General features: G+C 41.8%; 1 protein-coding gene across 2 annotated transcripts in view; it reads left to right on the forward strand.

The window, feature by feature from the left end:
• The window catches only part of CFAP61 (cilia and flagella associated protein 61), a 296,810-nt gene that overhangs the window by 214,686 nt on the left and 57,333 nt on the right, over positions 1-24,791 (forward strand). For both annotated transcript variants that reach the window (XM_025399395.1, XM_025399396.1), the window contains exons 23-25: positions 9,205-9,532; positions 10,945-11,036; positions 18,628-18,833. In XM_025399395.1, coding sequence (XP_025255180.1) covers positions 9,205-9,532; positions 10,945-11,036; positions 18,628-18,833 — 626 coding nt within the window. The remainder of the gene's footprint in view (positions 1-9,204; positions 9,533-10,944; positions 11,037-18,627; positions 18,834-24,791) is intronic.

Below are 24,791 nucleotides of genomic sequence, written 5' to 3' on the forward strand. Positions count from 1 at the left end.
ACTGATGACCAGAAGCTTGACTGATCACATAAATAGTTGATTATATGAAAACATATTTTGTATTTTATATGTATTGTATACTCTATCCTTACAATAAAGTAAGCTAGAGAAAAGAAAATGTTGTTAAGACAATCATAAGGAAGAGAAAATATGTTTATTCTTCATTAGGTGGAAGTGGATCATCATAAAGGCCTTCGTCCTCATTGTCTTCACACTGAGTAGGCTGAGGAGGAGAAGGAAGAGGAGGGGTGGGTCTTGCTGTCTCAGGGATGGCAGAGGCAGAAAAAAAAATCTATGTGTAAGTGACACACAGTTCAAATCCATGTTGCCCAAGGATAAGCTGTACTCTGTCTTGATCCAAGGCACCATCCTGCTGCATTTTCATCCTAACACCGTCTGGGTCAAACATCGGCCTGTTTACTGTTGTATTTTTTCTCCTACCTTCCCTGGTCTGCTTGGTCTCACAAAGAATGGCCCCTGCAGATTGACATTTCCCAGGCTCCATTATTCTCTGATTTTCGTCTTTATTTGGCCAACAGTTTGTACCTGTGGGAGATTAGACATGGCAAGCGGGGAGTTCGGGGTAGGTATCTCTCATACTGTCTGCCTTGGGCAGCATCTGTGAGGGCATTAAGCATCTTTTGGTGGGGATGAATGTGTCCATCTTCTTCACAGTGGTCTTGGCGTCGTGGCTTGAATTACGTCCCCCAGAAAGATATGTTGATGTCCTGACCCCCAGTACCAGTGAACATGACTTTATTTGGAAATAGAACCTTGGTCGATGTAAGCAAGTAAAGAGAAAGTCATCCTGGATCAAGGTGGGCCCTGAATCCAATGACTGGTGTCCTTAAATAGATTTGATGGCATACAGAGACAAACAATGAAGAAAACCTTATGACAGTGGAGGCAGAGGTTGATGTGATGGCAGCTGCAAGTCATGGAATGGCAGGAATTGCTAGCAACCTCCAGGAAGTAGGAAGAGGCAGGGAAGGCTTCTTCCCTAGAGCCTCTGGAGGGAGTATGGTCCTGACAATACTTGGATTCTCTAGAACTGTGAGAGAATAAATTTCTCTTGTCTTGAGCTACTCAGTTTGTGGTACTTTATTACAGCAGCCCTAGGAAACTAAAGCAGGTGATATCACAGTGTATGTACCTACTAAAACTATGATTTTTATAACCAGAATCATACATTATATGCTGTTTTTCTATTTGGCTTCATTTACTCAGCATAATGATTTTGAGATTTCATATAGTTCCATGCATCAATAGTTCATTCTTTTTTATGGCTGAGTAGTAGTCCATTGTATGGATATATTGCGTTTTGTTTATTCATTTGCCTGCTATGTACATTCTGGTACATGTCTTTGTGTGGATAATATTTTTATTTCTCTTAGCTATAAGCCTAAAGAATATCTAAATTCTTTGGTAGGTGAATGTTGACCTTTTAAGAAGTCACCATGTTGCTCTCCAAAGCAGCTATACCATTTTACATTTCCATCAGCAATGTATGGGAGTTCCAGATGGTCCACATTCTTGTCAGCACTTGGTATTGTCAATCTAATTTTAGCCACTCTTGTGGGTGTGACATGATGTGTCACTGTGTTTTTTTAATTTGTGCTTTCCTGACGGTTATGTTTGGCATCTTTTCATTTTTTTGGTAGCCATTAGTATTTCTCCTTTTTGTGAAGTGTTCAAGCTATTATAAATGTATTTAAAATTTTGAAATTTCCAATTGATCACTGTAAGTTTACAAAATGCAATTTACTTTGTGTATAAACATTGTAACTTGAAACTGCTAAATTCTCTTATTAGCTTTTGTAGTTTTTTAGGTCCATAAACATATCATGCAAATAGGGGCAGTTTTACTACTTTTCTGATATTTAGGTCTTTTATTTCAGTTACTTGCTTTATTCTACTCACTAGGACCTACAGTGCAATGTTTAATAGAACTGGGGGAAACAGACATCCTTGCCTTGTTCCGTATCCCAGAGAGAACTTTCAGGCTTTCACTATTAAATGTGAGAGAATTTGGCTGTGGATTTTTCTTTGGTGCTTTTTATCGGACTGAAGAAATAACCTTCCATTCCTAGTTTGTTTAGAGGTTTTATCATGAATGACTGTTGAATTTTGTTAAGTGAACTTTCCATATTTCTTTTTAAGAAATATGGAGATTTTCTTCTTAATTCTTTAATACACTGAATTACACTGATTGATTTTTTAAAATGTTCAGTCAACCTTAAATCTCTGGAATAAAACTTAATTGGTCATAATGCATTATCTTTCTGTATATTCTTAAATTTTACTTGCCAATATGTTTTAAGAATTTTTGAAACTATTTTTTAACTATATTCATGAGGGATGTTGATCTATAATTTTCTATTTTAGTAATGTCCTTGTAAGGTTTTGGTGTTCAAGCTGTGTTGGCCTCATGCAAAAAATTTGGGCAATGTTCCCTCCTTATTTATTTTCTGAAAAGGTTTGTGCAAGATTGTTATTTTTTCTTTCTTGGATGTTTGACAGAATTAACCAGTGAAACAATCTGGGCATGGAGTTTACATTGTTGAAAGGCTTTTGATAACAAATTCATTTTTTTAACTAGATATAAGGCTACTCAAATTTTCTGCTTCTTCTATAAATTTTTGTAAATTGTAATTTTTAAGAAATGTGTCCATTTCATTTACATTTGTCAAATGTGTTGACATTAAGTTTTTCACATATTATTTTATTATCTATTTGATGTCTAGGATCTGTAGTAATAACCCCTCATTTGTTTCTGAGATTGGTGAATTGTGTTCAGTGTCTCTGACCCGCTCTCTGTTTGCTGCCAGTCTCTCTCTCTCTGACTCTCTCTTTCTCTGTCTCCCCCAGTGTAGATAGGGGTTTGTCAATATTATTGATCTTTTTCAATTAACCAGCTTTTGAGTATGTTAATTTTCTCTATTATCTGTCAATTTTCTCCTCCATTGATTTCTGCTCTTAATTATTTTCTTCCTTCTTCTTGCTTTGGATTTACTTTACCCTTCTTTTTTCTAGTTCCTTAAGGTAGAGCCTTAAGTTGTTGATTTATATAAGCATTTCAGCTGTAAGTTTTCCATTATGTTTGAGCTGCATCTCATAAACTTATATGTTAACTTTTAATTACCACTTAGTTCAAAATATTTTCTAATCTCCCTGTGATTCTTTTTTTTTTTTTTTTTTTTTTTTGAGATGGAGTCTGGCTCTGTTGCCTAGGCTGGAGTGCAGTGGCCGGATCTCAGCTCACTGCAAGCCCCGCCTCCCAGGTTCACGCCATTCTCCTGCCTCAGCCTCCCGAGTAGCTGGGAGTACAGGCGCCCGCCACCTCGCCCGGCTAATTTTTTTGTATTTTAGTAGAGACGAGGTTTCACCGTGTTAGCCAGGATAGTCTCGATCTCCTGAACTCGTGATCCGCCCGTCTCGGCCTCCCAAAGTGCTGGGATTACAGGCTTGAGCCACCGCGCCCGGCCCTCTCCCTGTGATTCTTTATTCAACCTTGGATTATTTAGAACTGCACTGTCTAATATTCAAATATTTAAACTTTTCCTAAATATTTTATTTTTAATTGATTTCTAGTGTAATGCTGTTGTGATCAGAGAACAGTGTTTTGACATTTAGAGACAGGGACGGTGGCTCACACCTGTAATCCCAGCACGTTGGGAGGCCGAAGCGGGCAGATCACTTGAGGTCAGGAGTTCAAGACCAACCTGCCCAACGCGGTGAAACCCCGTCTCTACTAAACATATGAAAATTAGCTGGGCATGGTGGTGCATGCCTGAAATCCCAGTTACTTGGGAGGCTGAGGCAGGAGAATTGCTTGAACCTAGGAGGTGGAGGTTGCAGTGAGCCCAGATGGCGCCATTGCACTCCAGCCTGGGTGACAGAACAAGACCCTGTCTCAAAAAAAAAAAAAAAAAAAAAAAATTGAGACTTGTTTTACGTCCAAGCATATTGAGTAACTTTGTGAACATACAAGGAATATGTATTATGTGCTTGAGTTTAATGTTAGTTCAATATGGTTGATGGTGATGTTCGACATTCATAATTCTTTACTGATATTTTTATCTCATTCTGTTAATTGCTGAGAGAAGGGTATTACAATCTCTTACTATTATTTTGGAAGTTTCTGTTTTTCCTTTTAATACTTTTGATTTTTGCTTTATCTTTTTGGAGGCTCTGTTATTAAGCCCATGAGCATTTATAGTTGTTATATCTGCCTTGTGAATTGTGCCTTTTATCATTATGAAATGTCCCTCTTTATCTCTGATATTTAATAATATTCCTTATCTTAAGGTCCAGATTATCTGATATTAATATGACCATTCCATTCTTCTTATACTTGCTGTTTACATGATATATTTCCCATCCATTTACTTTCTACTTATCTGTGTCTTTGTGTCTGAAGTGTGTCTCTTGTAGGCATCATAAAGATTATATTAATGTTTGTAGTGCTGCATGACAAATTACCCCAAATTTAACAGCTTAAAACAACATCCCTTTACTAGTTTATAGCTCTGTCAGTCAGAAATGCAGGCAAGGTGTGGCTGGCTTCTCTGCCTAGGGACTCTCAAGGCTAAAATCAAGGTACCAATCAGGCTGCATTCTCTTTGGAGCTTGAAGTCCTCTTCCAAGCTTATGTGATGGTAATAGAACTTAATTCCTTGCAGCTGAGGACAGGGGTCCCCACTTCCTTGCTGGTCCAGCCAGGGGCTACTCTCAGCTCCTAGAGGCCATTCATATTTCTTACCTCATGGCCCCTTTCATCTTACATCCAGCAACAGACTATCTTACTCATGTCAAATTCCCATCACATTTCAAATCCTTCTTCAGGAAAAGCCTGATCCCTTTTAAGGGTTTACCTGATCAGGTCAGACCCACCGAGCATGATCTCCCTGTCTAAAGTCACATGTGCCATATAACATCACCTTATACTTTCACAGTTCACACTTGTACTTAAGGAAGAGGTGGGAATCTTGGGAACCATCCCAGACTTCTACCTACCACCTGCTTTTTATCTTCTCTATCTCTGCATTTTATTTAAAGTACTTAGACCGTTAATATTTAATGTAATTACTGATATGGTTAGATTTAGGTCTACCATTTTATTATTTGTTTACTGTCTGTTCCCTCTTCTTTCTTTAGTGTTCCCCCTTGCCTGCTTTCTTTAGGATTATTAGAGTATTTTTTAGTAGTCTATTTCGATTGACTTTTTAACTATATCTTATTTTTTAGTGATTGCTCTGTGGATTGTAATACTTATCAGCAATCTTTCATGTTCAGTAGAGTTAATATTGTACCATTTCACATAAAATGTAAAAACCTTGCAGCTGTGCAGTTCCTTCTCCCCATATTCTGGATGCCCACTTTGTTAATAGCCATCCTGTATGTTACATCTACAAACACTGAAAAATCAGTAAGGCAATATCGTAATCTTTGTTTAAGATCATTTATATATTGAAGAATTAAAAAGAATAGACTTTTATAGATACCCAGATATCTACTAATTTTCTTGTTCTGTCTTCCTTTTTGAAAATCCAAGTCTCCCATCAGCCAAAACAACCTTCAGAGCATTTATTGTATTGTAGGTGTGCTAAAAAGTAATTCTCTAGTTTTACTCCATCTGAAAATATATGTTGCTTTCATTCTAAACGTTTATTTTCACCAAATATAGAATTCTGGGCTTACAGGTTATTTTTTCCCAGCACTTTGAAGATGCTTTTCCACCATCTTCTGACGTCCATGAATTTTAAATCTACAATCATCTAAAACATTCCCCTATATGTCATTTTCCACTGGCTGCTTTCAAGGTTTGCTCTTTATCCTTGGTTTTTAGCAATTTGATGCTGCAGGTATTCTGTGTTTATTATGTCTCTAAGCATTTTTTTTAATTTGTCTTGTTGGGGGTTCACTGAATTTCTCAAATCCATAAATTTATGATTTTCACTAAATTTTAACAAGTTATTGGCCATTCTTTCTTACCCCATTCTTCTCTCTTCTCTTTCTGGGATTCCAATTACATATCTGTTAAGAGTTTTTTGTATTGTTCCCTGGGGCTCTAAGGCTCTGTTTATTTGTTTCAGTCTGTTTTTTCTCTTTCTCACTATTCTTCAAATTGGATAGTTTCTATTGATATAACTTCGAGTTCACTGACTCCTCTATCATCTCTATTTTATATTAGGGCATAAGATGACTGCAGCTCACTCTTTAAAAAAAAGAAAAAAAAAGAAAAAAAAAAGCCTCCAAATTGAAGCCAGACACAGTGGCTCACGTGTATAATCCTAGCACTTTGGGAGGCCGAGGTGGGTGAATGGCTTGAACTCAGGAATTCAAGACCAGCCTGGGCAACATGGTGAAGGCCATCTCTGCAAAAAATACCAAAAAAGTAGCCGGGTATGGTGGCAAGCACCTGTAGTTCCAGCTACATGGCGGGGACTGAGGTGGAAGGATCCCTTGAACCCAGGAGGTCAAGGCTGCAGTGAGCCGAGATCTTGCCACTGCCCTCCAACCTAGGTGACAAAGTGAGATCCTGTCTTAAAGAAAAGACTCTAAATTGAATACCTGTATGTGGAAATGGAGAGAAAAGGTAATTTAAAAAGCAAACTTTTTCAAAACCTCTAAAATAAGGGAAATTATCCCCATCCTGGTCATTTCTCCAAGTTTTTACTGTAATACACAAGCTACCCAAACTTTTAGATACTAGTAAGAATCCTCTTATATCAGAGTTTATAGTTATGATCAGTGGGAGGACTCATCTCAGAAGGTTATAGCACCAAGGCAGAAGCAGAACTCTCTTGAAATTGATGTTTTGTCCCCACATCAAAGCCTCTCCACATCCTGCCTGATAGTGGCGCCTCCAGGGTTCTTACTTAGCAGGTGGTCCAGCCTCCAGCCAGGTTAGGCTGCAGTGACACTGGCCCTCAAGGCAGACTTCCCCATCTTGTTGGCATTCATCTCTCTAGTTAGATCATGAGCTCTATGCTTATGTTTTTCACCAGGACATTCTGGAGACCTCACGCAGTGCCTGGCACAAGAAATGTTTGTCTGAATGCATGAACGAATGAAGTGTATCAGACTACCAACTCCCACCCTTCTCCCTAGCTAACCAAGGAGTTTTGCTGTCCTTAATCAGAATTATCAGTATAAGTAGTCTTGAAATATGTACTCAGAACATCAGTGTGGCCAGCCATTTCCACTTCCTGGTTGTACCCAATATGTATATTCCATTGGCATTACAGAAGCACATAGGCTGTATTTGCAAGGTCTGTAACTTGGAACACATGTTCCTATTAACAACGTTGGATTTGCTTATTTGGTTTTCAGTCTAGTCTACAAACTCCTATGAAACCCCAAATGTAGCCAAAATTGTGAATGCCTACACCAAAAGCATATAAATAAACATTACTGCAATACTGGTAATCTTTAAAACCCAGAAAAACAGGAACTAGTATATTTAATGTGCTACTTAAATGAAAAGTAGGCTTAATTAGAAAAAGAAAATTGGGTAGGTAGAAGAGCTTCTGTGAGGATGCTGAAGGAGACTTCTGAACATTTTCAAGGGCTCAAGAGGTTGATGGCACTGATTTTATTTGTAATTTAAATTCAAATCTGATATCTTTCTATGTATTTATCTGGGTGGGAAATCTATTTTTTATAGAGATTGGGAAAAAGAATGAGAAAGCAAAAAAGGAGTGTAGGGAGACAGAAAGATTCAGAATCAGAGAGATACTCAGAGAAATATATTTTCCTGTGGCCACTGGGTAAGAGTTATAAGACAGAAAAAAAAAGGAAAAGACTTGAAAGAAAGAAGCATCCTGGGATGGGATGAGACAACGGAGTGAATAAAGACAGGGCAAGGGCACAGAGTCTATCTGCCTGAGGGAGGACCAAGGACATCATAGAGATGATGGATCTGAGTCCCGCTGTCCAATAGAACCTTCTTCAAGATGGAAACAGGCTGTATCTTCGCTGCCCAGTATGGCAGCCACTAGCCACCTACAGCTATTGAGCATTTGAAATGGGCTATTGCAACTGTGGAACCGAAGTTTTCATTGTATTTAACTTAAATTAATTTAGATGTAAATATTTATAGCCCTACATGACTAGTGGCTACCACAGGATCAGAAAGCTCCTGGAACCATTCATGGGTGTGGGCCAGTAATACTGAAGGGGCTGGCTACCTCTTGCCCAGGGACAGCTGATGTCTGTGCAGAATGAAACAGTTGACGGGGGTAAAGCAGGAATATGATGGAAGTGGGGAAATGACCATCAGTATGGTTGGGACCCATGTCTTATGTTCAGTTTTTAGCATGCTTTTGATAAGGTGGCAGACTATTTTAGGTAAAAATAAAATCAATTGAACTTATTTCAATTGGTCCAACAACTAAAGACAAAAACAACTAATAGCACTGCTTTAGTGACTTTCAACATCAGTGTGGAAGATGATGTCCAGATGAGCGTAAGAAAGCATTGAAATTTGAGCACAGAATGGAGAGGGCATACAAATAATTTCTAAGGAGCATGCAAAGGGGTTGGTGGCCCCTCTACTTACGGCATCCTCACACAGTGCCTGGCATATGGTAGGTGTGCCATCAGTATTTCTTGAATGACCCTCTGTCGTATGAGAGCAGGAAGCAACAAGACAGGAACCCAGACCTAGTAGATACAGAGACTGATGAAGCACCCATCTTCTCTGGAGCATCATAAAGGGACAAGCTTACTGGGTTTTAAAAGCTAGCAATGGGCAGTCTGAAAACTGAAGACTGGAGGAGGTCAACCCAAGAAGGAACCTGTAGAGACCCGAGTGTCGGACACAGGAAGGGGAAGAGGATGGAGGCTGAGCTAGAGCTGTTCAAAATGTAGGAGTGTGAGGGGAAGACAGGGTCTGTACAAATGTAAACCCTCTTACGTGGAAAACCACTCACACTTGTGAGAGATATTTCATCACCTGGCATCATTCTCTCCACTGGATGTCAAAATTGAGGGAATAAGAGTGACATTTGGGGATCTTAATGTGTTCTTCATACCCGAGATAATCTATCTCTCATACACACACAAACAACATGATAACAAACTTTTAGTATTTGTATTTTTGTGCCCCAAATAATAAAATGCCCTGGAGACTAGTCACACTCTTGAGAAGGTAAAATGAAGAGTGATAACTGAATATTGCTGTAATTGTTCACTTCGTAGATGTTCTTCAGCTTCTGTGAGAAGAATGTGGATTATGAAACGTTTAAAGCCCTCAATGATACATGTCTTGTGTATGATGGTCGACTTGTGATTGATACCAACTTCCACACCAATGACATAGCCATCAGAGCTGCTGGCTCCCTCACCAAATTCTCCAATAGATACTACTCAAATGAGTGGACTCACAGCAACTTCAGTTCCAAAGAAATTGGCTTTCAGCTGGCAGCAGCTATGCTACATCTCTTTGATCCAACCCTTGAGCCTGTGACCGAGCCGCCAGCTGATCTTGACCGGCTCATCCCCATGTACAAGGGAGCCAAGATTCAAGGTATACAAGTAGGCTTCCTTCTCCTTGATGAAGCCACAGATTAGGTAGGGGTCAGCAGTCAGGCCAGCCCTCCAGGTTTCTCTTAGGCTTGGGGAAAAGGCTCTTTCATATCTCAGTGGGTTGCCACAGAGACAGAGAAAGGGTCTATCTAATTTCTGAGGCATTTATTACAAACCCGAAATTATTGTTATTATGATTCTTTGCATTTGAGCATTTATTATGGACCACATCCTAAATGGGGTTCCCATTTTACAGATACGAAAACAGACAAGGGAATGATTATTAACTTGTCTGGATGTCTCACAGCTGGAAAGTGATGGTTTTCCCTGACATCTTACCCAAAACTTCCATTCTCACTATAAGTTCAGAGATGAGGAGACTCTTCCAGGCAGCCAGGCCTCAGCCTGCTCTGGGATGGATAAGCTTAACCATTTGCAGCTGTAAGGCAGTGCACTTTTATCCCGTAAACCTTTTTGGCCCCTAGGGAGGAGATGACTTCATAAGTAATGCAGGGTTCCTTCACTGTTAGGGTATGAGAAATACCTTTGAAAATGGTGTTTCTGAATGTTGTGGACCTTTTACCAGAAAAATGCACATATTTACAGAATTCCGTGTTCACTTCCTGGAGGTTTATGGATGAACCCACGAAGCTGTACATAGACCCTCAGGGTGTCCATGTACCTGAGTACATGTGCAGTACTCAGGTACATGACATTCCATTGACAGAAACCCAGTCCAGTCAATGGAATGTCATTACAGAAATGAAAGCCCCACATTCCATCCTTGACTTCCTCTTCCTAACTAGGCAGCCCCACAAGGTCTTGTTCTGCTTCTCACTCTGGGTGAGACCTGAGAGAAGGTGGTGGCCGTGGGCAGGCAAGAGAAGGGAGGGCTGTCAGAAGCCAGAGCTGGCGCAGGTCCAGACCTCAGGGACAAGCCAACATATTAAGAATTCGATGATGACAGTTTCTAAAACATTGAACAAAGAACTTTGTTGATTGTCCTAATTAAATTCAGTTTTTTAATATTTTGGCTACAGTTTGGAGAAGTGATGAGGAACAGGAATGCTATTTGCAACAATTTAAGGCTTCTAAAGGTCTTGATCTGGTTTTGGCAGATACAGATTAGAGGGCGGGGAGCTTCGGATAATCACAGGATACACAAGATCGGCTTGGCACGTCCTGAAGCATTGGCGGCTACATTATGAGATATCGTTGTCACATTCACATCAATTTGGTTAAATAAATGTCAACCACCCTGGGGAGTTCCTTGCTGTTGGTGGTACTTTAGTGTGAAAGTTTGAGGAGCATACACCACTGTAAGCATCTGTTTGTCCTGTGATGAAAATGTGAGCTCTGTTACTCACCTCATTAACAATTCATTTGAAATGGAAAATTTGCCATCTCTTCTAGGGGGCATTCTTCCTGGGTCTTACCATTATCTGCATATTGCCAAGCCTGCCATTCCTACTCCCTTGGAGGTACAAATGGCACAGCCTAATTATGTAAGTATTATTTCTGAATTTCATTTTACTTTCAAATACAAAACTTTGTTTATAAGAGGATGAAATTCTTTACTTGGAGTCTTTACTGTAATGTGTCGGTTCACGCATCAGAAGCCCACTGGGGTAATCATCCCCCTAGATGGCCCTCAGTGACTCTGGTGACTTGGTCTTCATGCCCTTGTGTGGCCCCTCCCACGCTGAGTAGGGCTGACGTGTGTAGCCAAGAGGATACTGGGGAAATGACTCTGTGACTTCCAAGGTCAGGTCAGGTCAAGAAAGATACTACAGCTTCCAGCTTGCACACTTCTAGTTGACTTGCTGCCATGCTGTAGGGACCCGTTTAGAGAGGTCCACGTGGCAAGGAATTGAGGGTTCCTGCACCAGCCATGATCAGTTTGCCAGGCAGATGAGCGTGCCACCTTGGAAGTGGATCCTCCAGCCTCATTCACGCCTTCAGGTGACTGCAGCCCCAGCCAACATCTTGACTGAAAACTTATGAAAGACCTTGAGCCAGAATCCCCTAGCCAAGCCACTTTCAGCTTCTGACTCCCAGAGACTGTGAGATAATAAAAATGTACTGTTGTTTTACACCATTACTTTTTCTAATAGACTTTATTTTTTAGAGCCATTTTGGTTTCATAACAAAATTGAGCAGAGGTAGAAAGATTTCCCATATAACCCCAACACTTCAACAGATATATAGCCTCCCCCACTATCAACATCCCCCACCAGTGACCTATTTCTTACAATTAATAAACCTACACTGACACATTATTATCAGCCAGAGCCCATAGTTGACATTAGGGTTCACTCTTGGTTTTGTACATTCTGTGGGTTTGGACAAATGTATAATGACACATATCCACTATTACAGGATCATACAGAGCAGCTTCACTGCCCTAAGAACCCTCTGTGTGCTGCCTGTTTGTCCCTTCCTCTGTCCTAAGGTCTGGCAACTACTGATCTTTTTACTGTCTCAGTCACTTTGCCTTTTCCAGAATGTCATATAGTTGGAATCATACAGCCTATAGTCTTTTCAGGTTGGTTTCTTTCAGTTAGCACTATCTGTTTAAGCTTCCTCTGTATCTCTTCATGGCTTCATAGCTCGTTTCTTTTTGGCACTGAACGATCCTCTATTGTCTGGATGTATCGGTTTATTTATCCATTCACCTACTGAAGGAAGTTAAGCCTCTACGTTTTGAGGCAGCCTGTGATGCATCGATAGATAACTGAAATATCCACTTTCATGTCAATGGAGCAGGTAGATTGCTTAGCATCTGGAATGGCCATGGAGACCCCACTGTTTTCCTCCCCTCCAGGAAAAGCAGAAGCTGTGCAGTTGGGAATTCCCCTGTTTAAAGGACACAGGTGGTTGGTCAGTTGAAGAGCTCCTCTAATGAGATTCTCTGACCCGTGGTCCCAGCCCGGTGTGTGTTGTCATCTGGGGGTTTCCTTTTGGATATGTCACATTTGATTTTTAGTCAATAAGGCAGACTGGAAGCTGTCTACTTAACTTCCATTCCCATTTTCTTCTCCTGAATATTTTTGAGGGTAAACAATATGACTCACCTAAATTAAACACATTTGCCACATTTCCTCAAGGACAGGGTCTGCCATGTGGCAGGTTCTAACCAATGAGATGGAAGTAAAAGCTCTTGGAAAATTCCTTAAATGGGGGCCTACTCAAATGGCACAGGCTACGGGCTCTTCACCCTTCAGGAAGTCTCAATCCCAGCTATTCCATTTCCTTCCCATGAACCTTGAACAAGTTCTTCAACGTCTCTGCATTTCTGGGATTGCTGGGGAGCATATATAAAGTAACATTGTCTGGAACAAAACAGGTAGCCAGTAAGTGATGAAGATGGCTGTTTTAATCATTATTCCAGATAAATAATGAAGCCCAGTTCTTCCGGGAAAAGGGTAGCTGCTGTATGTTTAAAACTTATTTCCCTTAGCCCTTTCCCAGATTCTTTTAGTTGTCCTGTACACATGGTCTGATGCAAAATTTTCTTATAATACAGGAAACCATAAGATCATAATAGTGTTCCAGTTTCTATTGCTGTATAAAAAACACTTAGTGGCATGAAGCAGCCATTCAATCCTGCTCACAGATCCTGTGAGTCAGGAATTTGGACAGGGCACAGTGGGCACAGCTTGTCTCTGCTTCACACTATCCAGAGCCTTAGATGGGAAGACTAAAGGGTTAGATCAATGGTCCGGATCATCTGAAGGCTCATTTACTAAATCTGAAGGCTTGTTATTCAGCTGGGCTGGGATGACTCAAGGACCGGAAGTGCTCACCACGGCCTCCCAACCTGGGCTGTCCTCAAGTGCCTGGGCTTCCTCACAGTATGGTGGCCTCAGAGTAGCCAGACTGCTCACGTGGTGGCTCTGGGCTCCAAGTGCAAGTGTTGGTACTAGCAAGTTGGAAGCTGCATTGTCTTCTATGACCCACCCTCAAAAGTCACACAGCCTCACTTCTCCCACTCTCTCTGTTGGAGCAGTCACCGCAGCCACCGAGATTCAAGAGGTGGGGGATAGAGAGTCCATCTCTCAAGACAGACAGTGTCAAGATCATATTGCAGGACAGTGTGTGGGATGGGGAGACTGTCATGGCCATGTTTGGAAAGTACAATCTGCCACCAGTGAGGTGGGGCGTGAGGTAAATAGGATAAAGCCCAGAGTATTCACAGGCTAAGCACTTTGATCATCACAGATAAATAACTGGAGTCTGATATGCACAAGAGCTAGAACATATTGGACTTGGTTCCAGCCAGAACCAGATTCTTCAAGGACAGTGCATGATTTCCTACATGCGGCATCGTTTATTTATGAGCCACTGGCTCTCTCTAAATAAAATCAGAGGAGGAGCCAAAAGGGGTTTTTAGATAATGAGAGTTTTAATAAGAGTGCAACTTAAATAGATTCTTTGGCTGGTGCTATGACAGTATGTGAACAGGACCCCTGACTTTAATTAACCATTTTGCCAGGTGGGCCTCCTTTTTAATTAGTACAGAAGATCTAAACAGATTTTTTTTTTCCATTTTATTATCCAAGAAAAAAAAATGTAGGATGGCTCCATGGCAATCTTTTGGGGTTGGAATTAATTTGATTAAGTGAAATTGTTGCCAAAATGGTCAGGCAGTCACCTAAATATAGCCAATTGATCAAGAATGGAGCCCATTGAACAATATTTCACCAGAGAAATTGAATTACTATTCATATACTAGATGTAGCACAGACAAATCTTATCAGATTTTTATAGTGCTCACTAATTGGAATATTTAAGTCGGAAGATACTGTAGTAATTCATGAGCTCTTTGAGAGGTAACCTGACAAAAGGAAGAAAGGGGACCCCAAGTCGTCTACATAATAAACTAATTTACAGATTCCAGTCCACATGCTTTGTTGGCGTATATACCACGGAATAAAGAAATTTGTCACAACAAATTCTGCCTTGGATACCATCAAATTTAAAATTGTGTGTTCATCGTGAGAGCTGGGAACTTGATTTCTTGAACACCAAGTCTGATTAATCCTGTGTCTTCCATTTGGCATGAATTCCAGAGCCATTTTCCAACCTTTGTCAAAATCATAAAGGAACTCCAAAGGATAATTGTATTCAGGGAAAAAAAGAAGAAGAAAAACCATATCAGAATCAGTGACTCCATCAAAATCTTAAATTTAATATCCAAATTTTTAAACAATGTACTCACATACTTAAAATAGGGGAAGACGCGAGACATACCCTACCAAATTGGAAGGTTGTGAAGTAATCGTCCTGACCCCAGAACCCTGCACCATGTGGGCAGGGCTGGGAGGTGCCCTACGGCATCACTTAGTGGAGCAGCTTTCTATGAGCAATTGCAGAAAGAGTTCTGGGCTCCACTGGGTTGTCCTGCTCTGTCAGCGACTGTGAATAGGAATGGCCTGCACTACAAGGGTAATTTGTGTCTGAGAAACCCCTGTGTGAGTGAATCGTATTTAACATGAATACAGCATATTTTGATGCACTGTCAGTTCCCAGATGGACCCTCCAGTGAGGCTAACGTAGTGCCAGATCTCCTTCAAATGGACACTGTTCCTTCCAAAGTTAAGATCAGCCATCAGTGCAACCTCCTCATCACTTTCTCTAGCGTAGCTGCTTCTGGACTCTAAGCCGTAATTTCTGTAAGGCCCTGTATGCTAGGATTATGCAGACAAAACTTACGGAGGAGGCCAAAAGATGATAATGCAGTCTTTACATTTCAAAATAAGACCAAAAAATGCAACAAGTCCATAACAAAAAAATCGTTAAAAATGATGCTGAGGATAGACTCTCAAGGAACAGGATGACATTTAAGGGCACAAGATGCTCAGACTCTCACTGCTGTCAGCCTGCAGCCTGCAGGGCTCCTTGAGGGCTTGTCAAGTCACTGCCAACTAAGTGACTGTGACCCTCATCTTGAGGTGCACAGCCTTGGCCACGTACGTGGAATCCAAGTCAGCCTTCCTAAACACAAAGAAGTCCTTGTAAGCTGAAGGTGGGGGATTTAGTGAGACTCTTGGCAAAGTCAAGATTTGTTAACCACATGGGTGGATGTCAAGGTGTGCCCCCTTGACACCTGGGCCCCCTTTTTTAAACACTTCAAACAATGAAACCTAAAAGGAGGAGAAGGCTTGGGAAAGCCTAGCAGATAAAACTGTGCCAGAGTCTGTGGTGCCTCCTCTCCCAGACGCCAGCCTTACTGCCATGGTGCAGGAGCCACTCCTCCTCAGAACTCACCTGCAGTTTTCCAGCTTTTCCACCAATCATCCCTTACTGTGATGGGGACATGTACCCCTGGGTTCCAGAAGCCAAACCTAAAGCTGCTGTTTCCAAACTCAAATGGTCTTTCAAGTCTTGTGTTTAATTTAGAAATACACGTGGAGGTTACATTCTTCACTGTCTATATATCTACATATATTTTAATTCTGAAATACTGCCGAATATCCTGGGCCATCAGTTAAAGTTGACACCAGAGGTTATTCTGTGAGGTCAAGTGCCCCCACCCCCACCCCATGCAATGGTGTGAGTCATTGCTCAGACTGTGAAGTCAGGACTTGAGGAAACACCCGAGAATGAGCAAAGCCCATGAGGCATCCAGGCCTAGAGAGATGCCTGTGGCAGGAGCTGAGGGCAAGGGATGGGCAGAGGAGACCAGGCCCCTGCAGCCAGAGGCTCAGTCCTGGCTTTTTCCAAACTCTTCTCCAGAGGAACCCGCCCTTCCGCACCAACTCCTGCCTGGAGTCGGCCTGCTTCCTTCCTTCCTTCCTTCCTTCCTTCCTTCTTGCCTTCCTGCCTTCCTGCCTTCCTGCCTTCCCTTCCTCCCTCCCTCCCTCCCTCCTTCCTTTCTTCCCTTCCCTTCCTCCCTACCTTCTTTACATACTTCCTTCCTTCCTCCTTCCCTCCTCCTTTCCTCATCCTTCATTCCCTCCCTTCCTCCTTCCCTCCCTCCCTTCTTTCCTTTCTTCTTCCTTCCCTCCCTCCTTCCTTCCTCCCTTCCTCCCTTCCTCTCTCCCTTCCTTCCTTTCCTTCCCTCCCTCCTTCCCTCCTTCCTTCCTTTCTTCCTCCCTCCCTCCTTCCTTCCTTCATCCCTTCCCTCCTTCCTTCCTTCATCCCTTCCCTCCTTCCCTTCCTTCCCTCCTTCCTTCCTTCCCTTCCTTCTTTGCTTCCTTCTTTCCTTCCTTCCTTCTTTCCTTTCTTCATCCCTCCCTCCTTCCTGCCTGCCTTCCTTCTTTTCTTTCTTCCTCCCTCCCTCCTTCCTTCCCTCCTTCCTGCCTTCCTTCCTTTCTTTCTCCCTTCCTTTTCTCCTTCCCTCCCTCCCTCCTTCCTTCCTTCCTCCTTCCTTCCTCCCTCCTTCCTTCCTTCCTTTCTCCCTTCCTTCCTTCCTTCCTCCCTCCCTCCCTCCCTCAATTTGTTCATCAAAAAATCTAGTTCCTTGCCATGCCACAGCCTGAGTATTTAAAAATAACTTTCCCTCATTTTAGAAGTAATGATCATTTTTAAAAAATTAGAAACTGCAGATAGTCAAATAACTATAAGGATAAACAATAAAAATTACCCAGTCTCCCAACCACAGAAAGTGGCCATTAACATTTTGTGAAAATGTTGATACAAAACAAATGAAATGGTACTGTGCATTTTTGTAAACTACTTCTGAAGTATAAAATGTACTGTGAACATATCTCCCTGTTATGAAATATATTTTAACACTAATTTTTTGAATGCATTGCCCTCCATTGTGGGCAGGCCATTGTTTTTTGGATAATATCTTAATAAGTTTGGATTTTTTAAATACTTTGTTATGGTGGTAGATTTCCCATCTATCCATCCATTTCGATAAACAAAGGACGACTTCCATCTCCCTTGAAACACCATCCCCCAACCCCATTTGCTTCTCCCACACCCCCAAATGCCCAACCTCTCACACACACACACCTGGGGGTGGCCCAAAACTCACCTGTCGTGCCTCCTGTATATCTCACCTTGTACCTTTACAGTTGGCTGAGTCCCCTCAGGGCTTTGCCGTGTGATACCCAAACACCCACCAGTTGCCTGTATTTATTTAAAAGTTGAACTGTCCTTGTTTAGACAAAATCCCCAGGTGATGTCCAGGACTAAGTAAATGTTTGGGATCCAGGCAGTTCAAATTGCCTTGGATTTCTAAATGCCACATTCAAGTTCAGAAGAGAAGCTTAAATCTATATGCACTCAAAGAACATTTATTAAGCGTTACTGTGTACTAAGGTCAGAGTCTAGGGCCAAAGGGAAAGTTCAGTTCCCATCCCCCCTACCCCGACAAAACTCATGTTTGTCCACAGAATCTTCCCACTGCCTGAGCCAGTGGGGAGGCATCCACGGCTGAAATAGAAAAAGTCACTGTGGCATGGAATTGGAGCAGCATCTATCCTTGTCACTTGGGCTCATGTGGCAGTTGGAGCTGGTTTCTACAGGGCAGAAAGTCACAAATCCACACCTTTAGCAATGTATAAACTAGAAAACCACCTGCAGAATGTGTATGTTCATCTCCCATAGCCTTGAACCTTCTTCCTGGAAACAGACCTTTTCAAACGACTGACCCTGCCCAATCCCCGCCATTAGGCATGGCCTTTTATTTCTTTCTTTTGTTCAAGTAATCTTGAAAATAACTGACATGATTTCTGGTCAGTTTTGACTAGGAGGTTTTTCTCGAAATGATGCTGTGAAAGCAAAGAAATTTAACCATGTTAAAACACCTCAGAGGAGAGAAGAAACCAGGTTCCACTTATTAGCTGGGTGTGCAGTGTTAGTAAAGGATTGGTTGTAACCTAGCAACTAGTTTAGAAACACCGAACAAGGCAATCACAGTTTAAAATATCCTGAGGAACATTTAGTCACTGAGTCCAAGTATGTGGTTTCTGATACACTGTTACCTTCTGCCGTGTTTAGTCAATATCTATTACTGTTATTTGCAACGAGGGATAAGATATAACCTGTCTGTTATATTTGAAAAATAAATTGCTATGATAAACTTCCCAAAATCCAGAAATGTTTCTAATGTTGTTTTTCTGGTCCACATCCCTCCTCCAGGGTTTAGAAATAGTAACCGGCAATGCGAAAAATGGGACTTACTTCCGAATTCATATTAACAAGTATAAAATGGTGGAAACCATCACGTGCCTTTCTAGGGAGCCCTTCCCCGCCTCCAACTACATCCGCTTGTTTGGCCAGCACGAGCAACTCCTCAACAACCTGTGTGCTCGGTATGATGAAAACCTGATCACAGATCTCTATAGGTAAGTTGGACATTGCATTTGACTACAGGAAAATACAAATATATATAATGTCTTGTGAATGAGGGACATGTGTTGTGATGCATCCGAAAGCAAAACAGGAATCCCGGAGAGAAGCTGAGTGGCAGATTTCGTTCTGAAGAAGAACACCTGATGTTAATGTGGACTGGGGAGCAGAGAGTCACGGGAGGTGTCCACACATGGCCCCCATGGCCATACCAGGGCCTGGACCCCAGGTGCAACCAAGCCCACCATGAACAGGCTTGGAGGAGATGATATTCAAGTCCCTTCCCACACAGGATTGCTAAGAGCAGTGGTCAGAATTGTAGGAGGTCGATTTGGGAACAGCATGTGGAAAGGTCTGATCCTAATGGGACTCCATGATCATGGGACAGGGTGTTTGTGACCCGAGCCTTCCTCCTCATGGCATGTGTTCAGGCAGGCTCAGGGTGGCCATTTGTCCAGCGTATTGCTAAGGGAATTCCCCCACTGACAGGTCGGTTAGACTTGAAACCTTTGTCATTTCAAACTCTTAAGACACACTTCGTCCTATCCATTAGGAAGGAATGGAAGTTCCGAGTGGAAAGCTACTTCTGAATGTAGCTTGCTGCTTAGCAAGGTTAGGAGACTTTCCCTATTCACAAAGCACAGTGATGCAGAGACAGCACCAGAGACGATGTGGAATGAAAACCATGCAGTTTCAGTGTTCTCAACACCCATAGAGGCAACTGCCAGGATTGCCATCAATCTCTCTTGCTTCTTAAAAATTTTTTAAATTGTAGAATGCATCATACAAACAAAAAAGTATGTGAAATATGTATGGACACTTAAAAGTACTGGAAATCTATGGGCCCACTGCCTATGTTAAGAAATAATTCCTTACATTAGCAGTTAGGAAGTCCCTCTCTGATCACAGCCCTCCCCCATCTTCTTGGAGGTAGCCACTGTCCTGAAGTTTGAGTTTGTCACTCTGTTGCCTATAAAGCAAGGATCAGTGAACTTCTTCTATAAGGGGCAGATATAGCCTCAGTTGCAAGTACTCAGCCCAGCCCTGGTAGTGAGAAAGAAGCCATGATGATGTGTAAACAAATGGACACAGCTGCGTCCCAAGAAAGCTTCGTTCACCAAAATGGGCATTGGGCTGGATTTGCCCCTAGTCATACTTTGTCAACCCTTGTTTTAAAGACGTGTACATAGACACATGTGTTTTCCTAAATAATATATTAATTTGCCGTGCCTACTTCTGACTCAGGTTTATGGCTTACCAAAGAAAGCGAGCATTCTGTTTAGCACGGTGTTTGTGAGAAGCATCCAGGATGATGTCCGTAGCTGTGGTTTGATTGTTCTCCCTGCTGTGTGGTATTCCATCATATAATGGTCACGATTCAGTCATGGCTTTTCCTGTTGACTGTATTTACACTGGTTCCAGTTCAGGGCCGTTACAAGTGGACGTTGTGAACACTGTGGACGTACCTCATGTGCAGAATCTCTCTGAGATGTCCTAGCCCTAGAACCGCTGGGTCACAGGACGTGCATATCTTCAACTTTACTAGTTGATGCCCAAATGTTTCCCAAGTATGGTCACGTGCCACATAAAGACGTTCCAGTCAACAGTGGGTCACACGTATAATTGTAGTGCCATAAGATATTAATGAAGCTGAAAAATTTCCATCTCCAAGGGCCACATTCCTGTCACCTAGCACCACGCATGACTCACGTGTTTGTGGAGATGCTGGGTCAACAAACTTACTGTGCTACCCAGTTGGTATAAAAGTATAGCACACAGTTATGTCCAGTGCAGAATACTCACTGATGATAATGAATGACCATGTTACTGGCTTATGTATTTACTATACTATACATTTTGTCGTTATTTTCGAGTGTATGCCTTCTACTTATGAAAAAAAAAGTTAACTCTAAAACAGTCTCAGACAGGTCCTTCGGGGGGTATTCAGAAGGCATTATTATCACAGGAGACGGCAGCTCCATGTGTGTTACTGCCCCGAAGCCCTTCCAGTGGGACAAGAGGTGGAGGTGGAAGACGGTGATATTGATGATCCTGACCCTGCAGGCCTAGGCTAATGTGTGTGTTTGTGTCTTGGTTTTTAACAAAAAGTTTAAACAGTAAAAAATAAAATAAAAAATTTTGTAAATAAGGACATAGAGAAATATTTGCATATAGCTATACAGTGTGCTTATGGGGTTCCTTTTTTTTTCTTCTTTTTTTGGAGATGGAGTCTCACTCTGTTGCCCAGGCTGGAGTGCAGTGGCATAATCTTGGCTCACTGAAGCCTGTGCCTCCCAGGTTCAAGCAATTCTCCTACCTCAACCTCCCAAGTAGCTGGGATTACAGGCATGTGCTACCACACCCAGTTTATTTTTGCATTTTTAGTACAGATGGGGTTTCACCATGTTGGCCAGGCTGGTCTCGAATTCCCAGCCTCAGGTGATCCACCCACCTTGGCCTCCCAAAATGCTGGGATTACAGGCATGAGCCACCGTGCCTGGCCTTGTGCTTGTGTTTTTTTTGTTGTTGTTATTTGTTTGTTTGTTTTTTGAGATGGAGTCTCGCTCTGTCGCTCAGGCTGGAGTGCGTAATCTTGGCTTACTGCAAGCTCCGCCTCCCAGGTTCACGCCATTCTCCTGCCTCAGTCTCCCAAGTAGCTGGTACTACAGGTGCCCACCACCATGCCCGGCTAATATTTTGTATTTTTAGTAGAGACGGAGTTTCACTGTGTTAGCCAAGATGGTCTCAATCTCCTGACCTCGTGATCCACCCGCCTCAGCCTCCCAAAGTGCTGGGATTACAGGCGTGAGCCACCGTGCCTGGCCATGCTTGTGTTTTAATCTAAATGTTATTATTATAAAACAGTCAAAAAGTTGAAACGAAATAAAATTATAAGGTAAAAAGGGTAAGCAAAGGTTAACTTATTATTAAAGAATAATAAAGATTGAGAAACATGTTTCTATAAATTTAGTGTAGACTAAATGTACTATTTATAATATCTTCAGTATTGTATGGTAATGTCCCAGGCCTTTGCACTCACTCACCACTAGCTCACTAACTGCCCTAGAGCAACTTCCAGTCCTGTAAGCTCCATTCACGGGAAGTACCCTATACAGGTATACCCTTTTTAAATCTTTCATGCCATATTTTCACTTTTCTATGTTTAGATACACAAACACTTACTACGGAGTTACAATTGCCTACAGTATTCGGTATAGAAACCTGTACAAGTTTGTAACCTAGGAGCAACAGGGGCATATAGGCCAGGTGTGTAGTAGTAGACTAGACCGTCTACGTTTGTGTACGTGCACTCTAGGATGGTTGCCAGCAATGTGTTTCTCAGGACCTATTCCCGTCGTTGAGTGACACATGACTGTCGTATTTATTTAAATTTCCCCCAGCAGTGAATGAGAGAGCACCTCTTGCTCCACAGATCTGCCAAGGCTTGGTACTGTTAGACTTTTAAATTTGGCCAGTCTAGTAGCATACAAAGGTATCCTCCTAGGGCTTTAATCTGCTTTTCCCCACTTAATGATGCAGTTAGCTGCCTTTTCATTTGTTCATGGGCCATTTGTGGTAGTTTCTGTGAAATTCCAATTCATGATATTTATCCATGGAGCGGGGGTGTCTTCTCATTATTAATTCACAGAAGTTATTTATCAACAAACGGAATACAAACTTGTGTTGGTTATATATTTTTAACCAACGTTGAGGCTTGTCTTTTTACTTTCTTTAGGATGTCAACAATATTCTTAATTTAATAGAATGCTTGTCTTCTTCAAGAGCGTCTTGGGTATTTTTGTCCTTTCATTCTTCTAATAGTTTTATAATCAACTTGTCAGGATCCATGAAAAGCCCCACTGGATTTGATAGGAAATGCATTAAATCTTAGATCAATTAGACATTGACATCTTTGATATTGAGTCCAATATTATAACGTAGTATAGCTCTCAATTTAGGTATTCTTTAATGTCTTTCAATAAAGGTTTATCATTTTATCCATGAATGGCTTGTGCAACTTTTGTTGGATATGATCCAAGATGCGTTATATTGTTCTTTCTGTTATAAATGTCATTTTTTATGAATTGATGCTTGTGTATAGAGATGAACTAACTTTAGTATAGTTCTGTATTCTGAAAGTTTTGAATAATTTACCTGTAGATTTTTAGATTTTCCAAGTAGAAAAATTATATCATCTGCAAATAGTGACAGCTTTGTTTCTTCTTTTCCAACTTTTATAATATTTATTTCCTTTCTTGCTTTACTGCACTGGCTAAGATTTGTAATTAAAAGATTGGCGGGGTGAGGTGGCTCACACCTGTAATCCCAGCACCTTGGGAGGCTGAGGCATGCAAATCACCTGAGATCAGGAGTTCGAGACCAGCCTGGCCAACATGGGGAAACCCCGTCTCTACTAAAAATATGAAAATTAGCCAGGCGTAGTGGCTCACACTTGTAATCCCAGCTGTCTGAGAGGTTGAGGCATGAGAATCACTTGAACCTGGGAGGCGGAGGTTGCAGTGAGCCGAGATGGCTCCACTGCACTCCAGCCTGGGCAACAGAGTGAATTTGTGTCTCAAAACTAAAAATAAAAATAAAAAGTTAAGCAGGAGTAGTGAGGGATGGTGCCCTTGCCCCATTCTTAATCTGAAAGGGAAAGGGTTCAAAATTAAGTGTGTAATAGTTGCCATATGTATATTTTTATAGATATCCTTTATCAGATTAAGAAAGTTCCTTTTGATTACTGGTTTTCTAAGTGTTCTTATCATAAATAGATTTTTCTTTTTATTTTTCAGAAAGAGTACTTAGTCCCTGAAACCTTTTACGTGTAAGGATGTCTTCCTAATGCTTTCAAATATAACCTACATTTTGATAAGTATCAAAATTTGAAATCATGAGCTTTCCCTCCTCCTTGTAGGCTTGGCTCCAATACTTATTTAAAATAATGAAAACCACAAGTATTTTTAAAATGAATTCATTTGCTCCTTCACTTATATATAGGATTTTATAGTTGTGGTAAACCTTACCCAAAATATTTGAGTTAGGGGAGAATCAGTTGTTTGTTACAGAAAGATTTTGGTTGGTGGGGAATGATATGCTAAGACTTTCTGGGAAAAAAAAAAAGTTTTCACATTTGACCATATTCAAAGCTCTACCTGTTTTGTTTCTCCCTAAATAGAAGGTGATTCTGAAACAGACTTGGTGAGTTTGAGACTATTACAGGGGGTGCCGCTGTTAACTGACAAGAGCAATAATTTCAAAAGTTAATTTGATTTGTGACGAGTGTTTGGGATGGCAAGACGGGGTGACACCGGCTATCAGGAGGGGCCAATGGACATCTTTCAGAAAGGAGCAGGGACAGGAAGATGGCCGCCAGTCATTTCTAAGTGAGGTTCTGAGAGCACCGCTGTGCCTTATCAGTCACTCCAGGCCGGTGTTAGCGGGTACGTGCAGCTGCGGCCACATTCTTTTCAAGTGCCATGAAACGCTGCCAGGTCCTAGTGCTAATTTTTGGACCAGCACTCCTGCCCTGTCTGTTGTCAGATCGACTGGCGAGGCTCTTTCCAAGCAGGGTGAATGGTTGAGCTGATTTTGGCCGCAATATGATTACCCATTGTTTTCCTGACCTTGGCAGCATCAGCAACCTCTCTTGTTCAGACCAGGCACATTTCATTTGCGCACTTCCATCCACCATGGCTGGGGCACCTTCCTCAGTGCTCGCTGCTGCCGGGAGGGCTGACGGTTAACCAGCTGCATTGTTGTTCTGCAAGTCAGGCATGACTTCAGTATCAGTTCCTCCCCACACTCAGAGAGATCCGTTGGATCCCTCCTCTCCACTTTCCCCTATCTGTTCTCACTCCATCGAGGGCCAAAACAGCGCAGGCACTAGCTGTGCCAATGGGAACGGTGGCAGCCCTGCGGGTCAGATGTTGCTGTGGTAGCCGAGGCCTCCC

Source organism: Theropithecus gelada, chromosome 10 (genome assembly GCF_003255815.1).
Source record: "Theropithecus gelada isolate Dixy chromosome 10, Tgel_1.0, whole genome shotgun sequence".
Classification (NCBI taxonomy): Eukaryota; Metazoa; Chordata; class Mammalia; order Primates; family Cercopithecidae; genus Theropithecus; species Theropithecus gelada.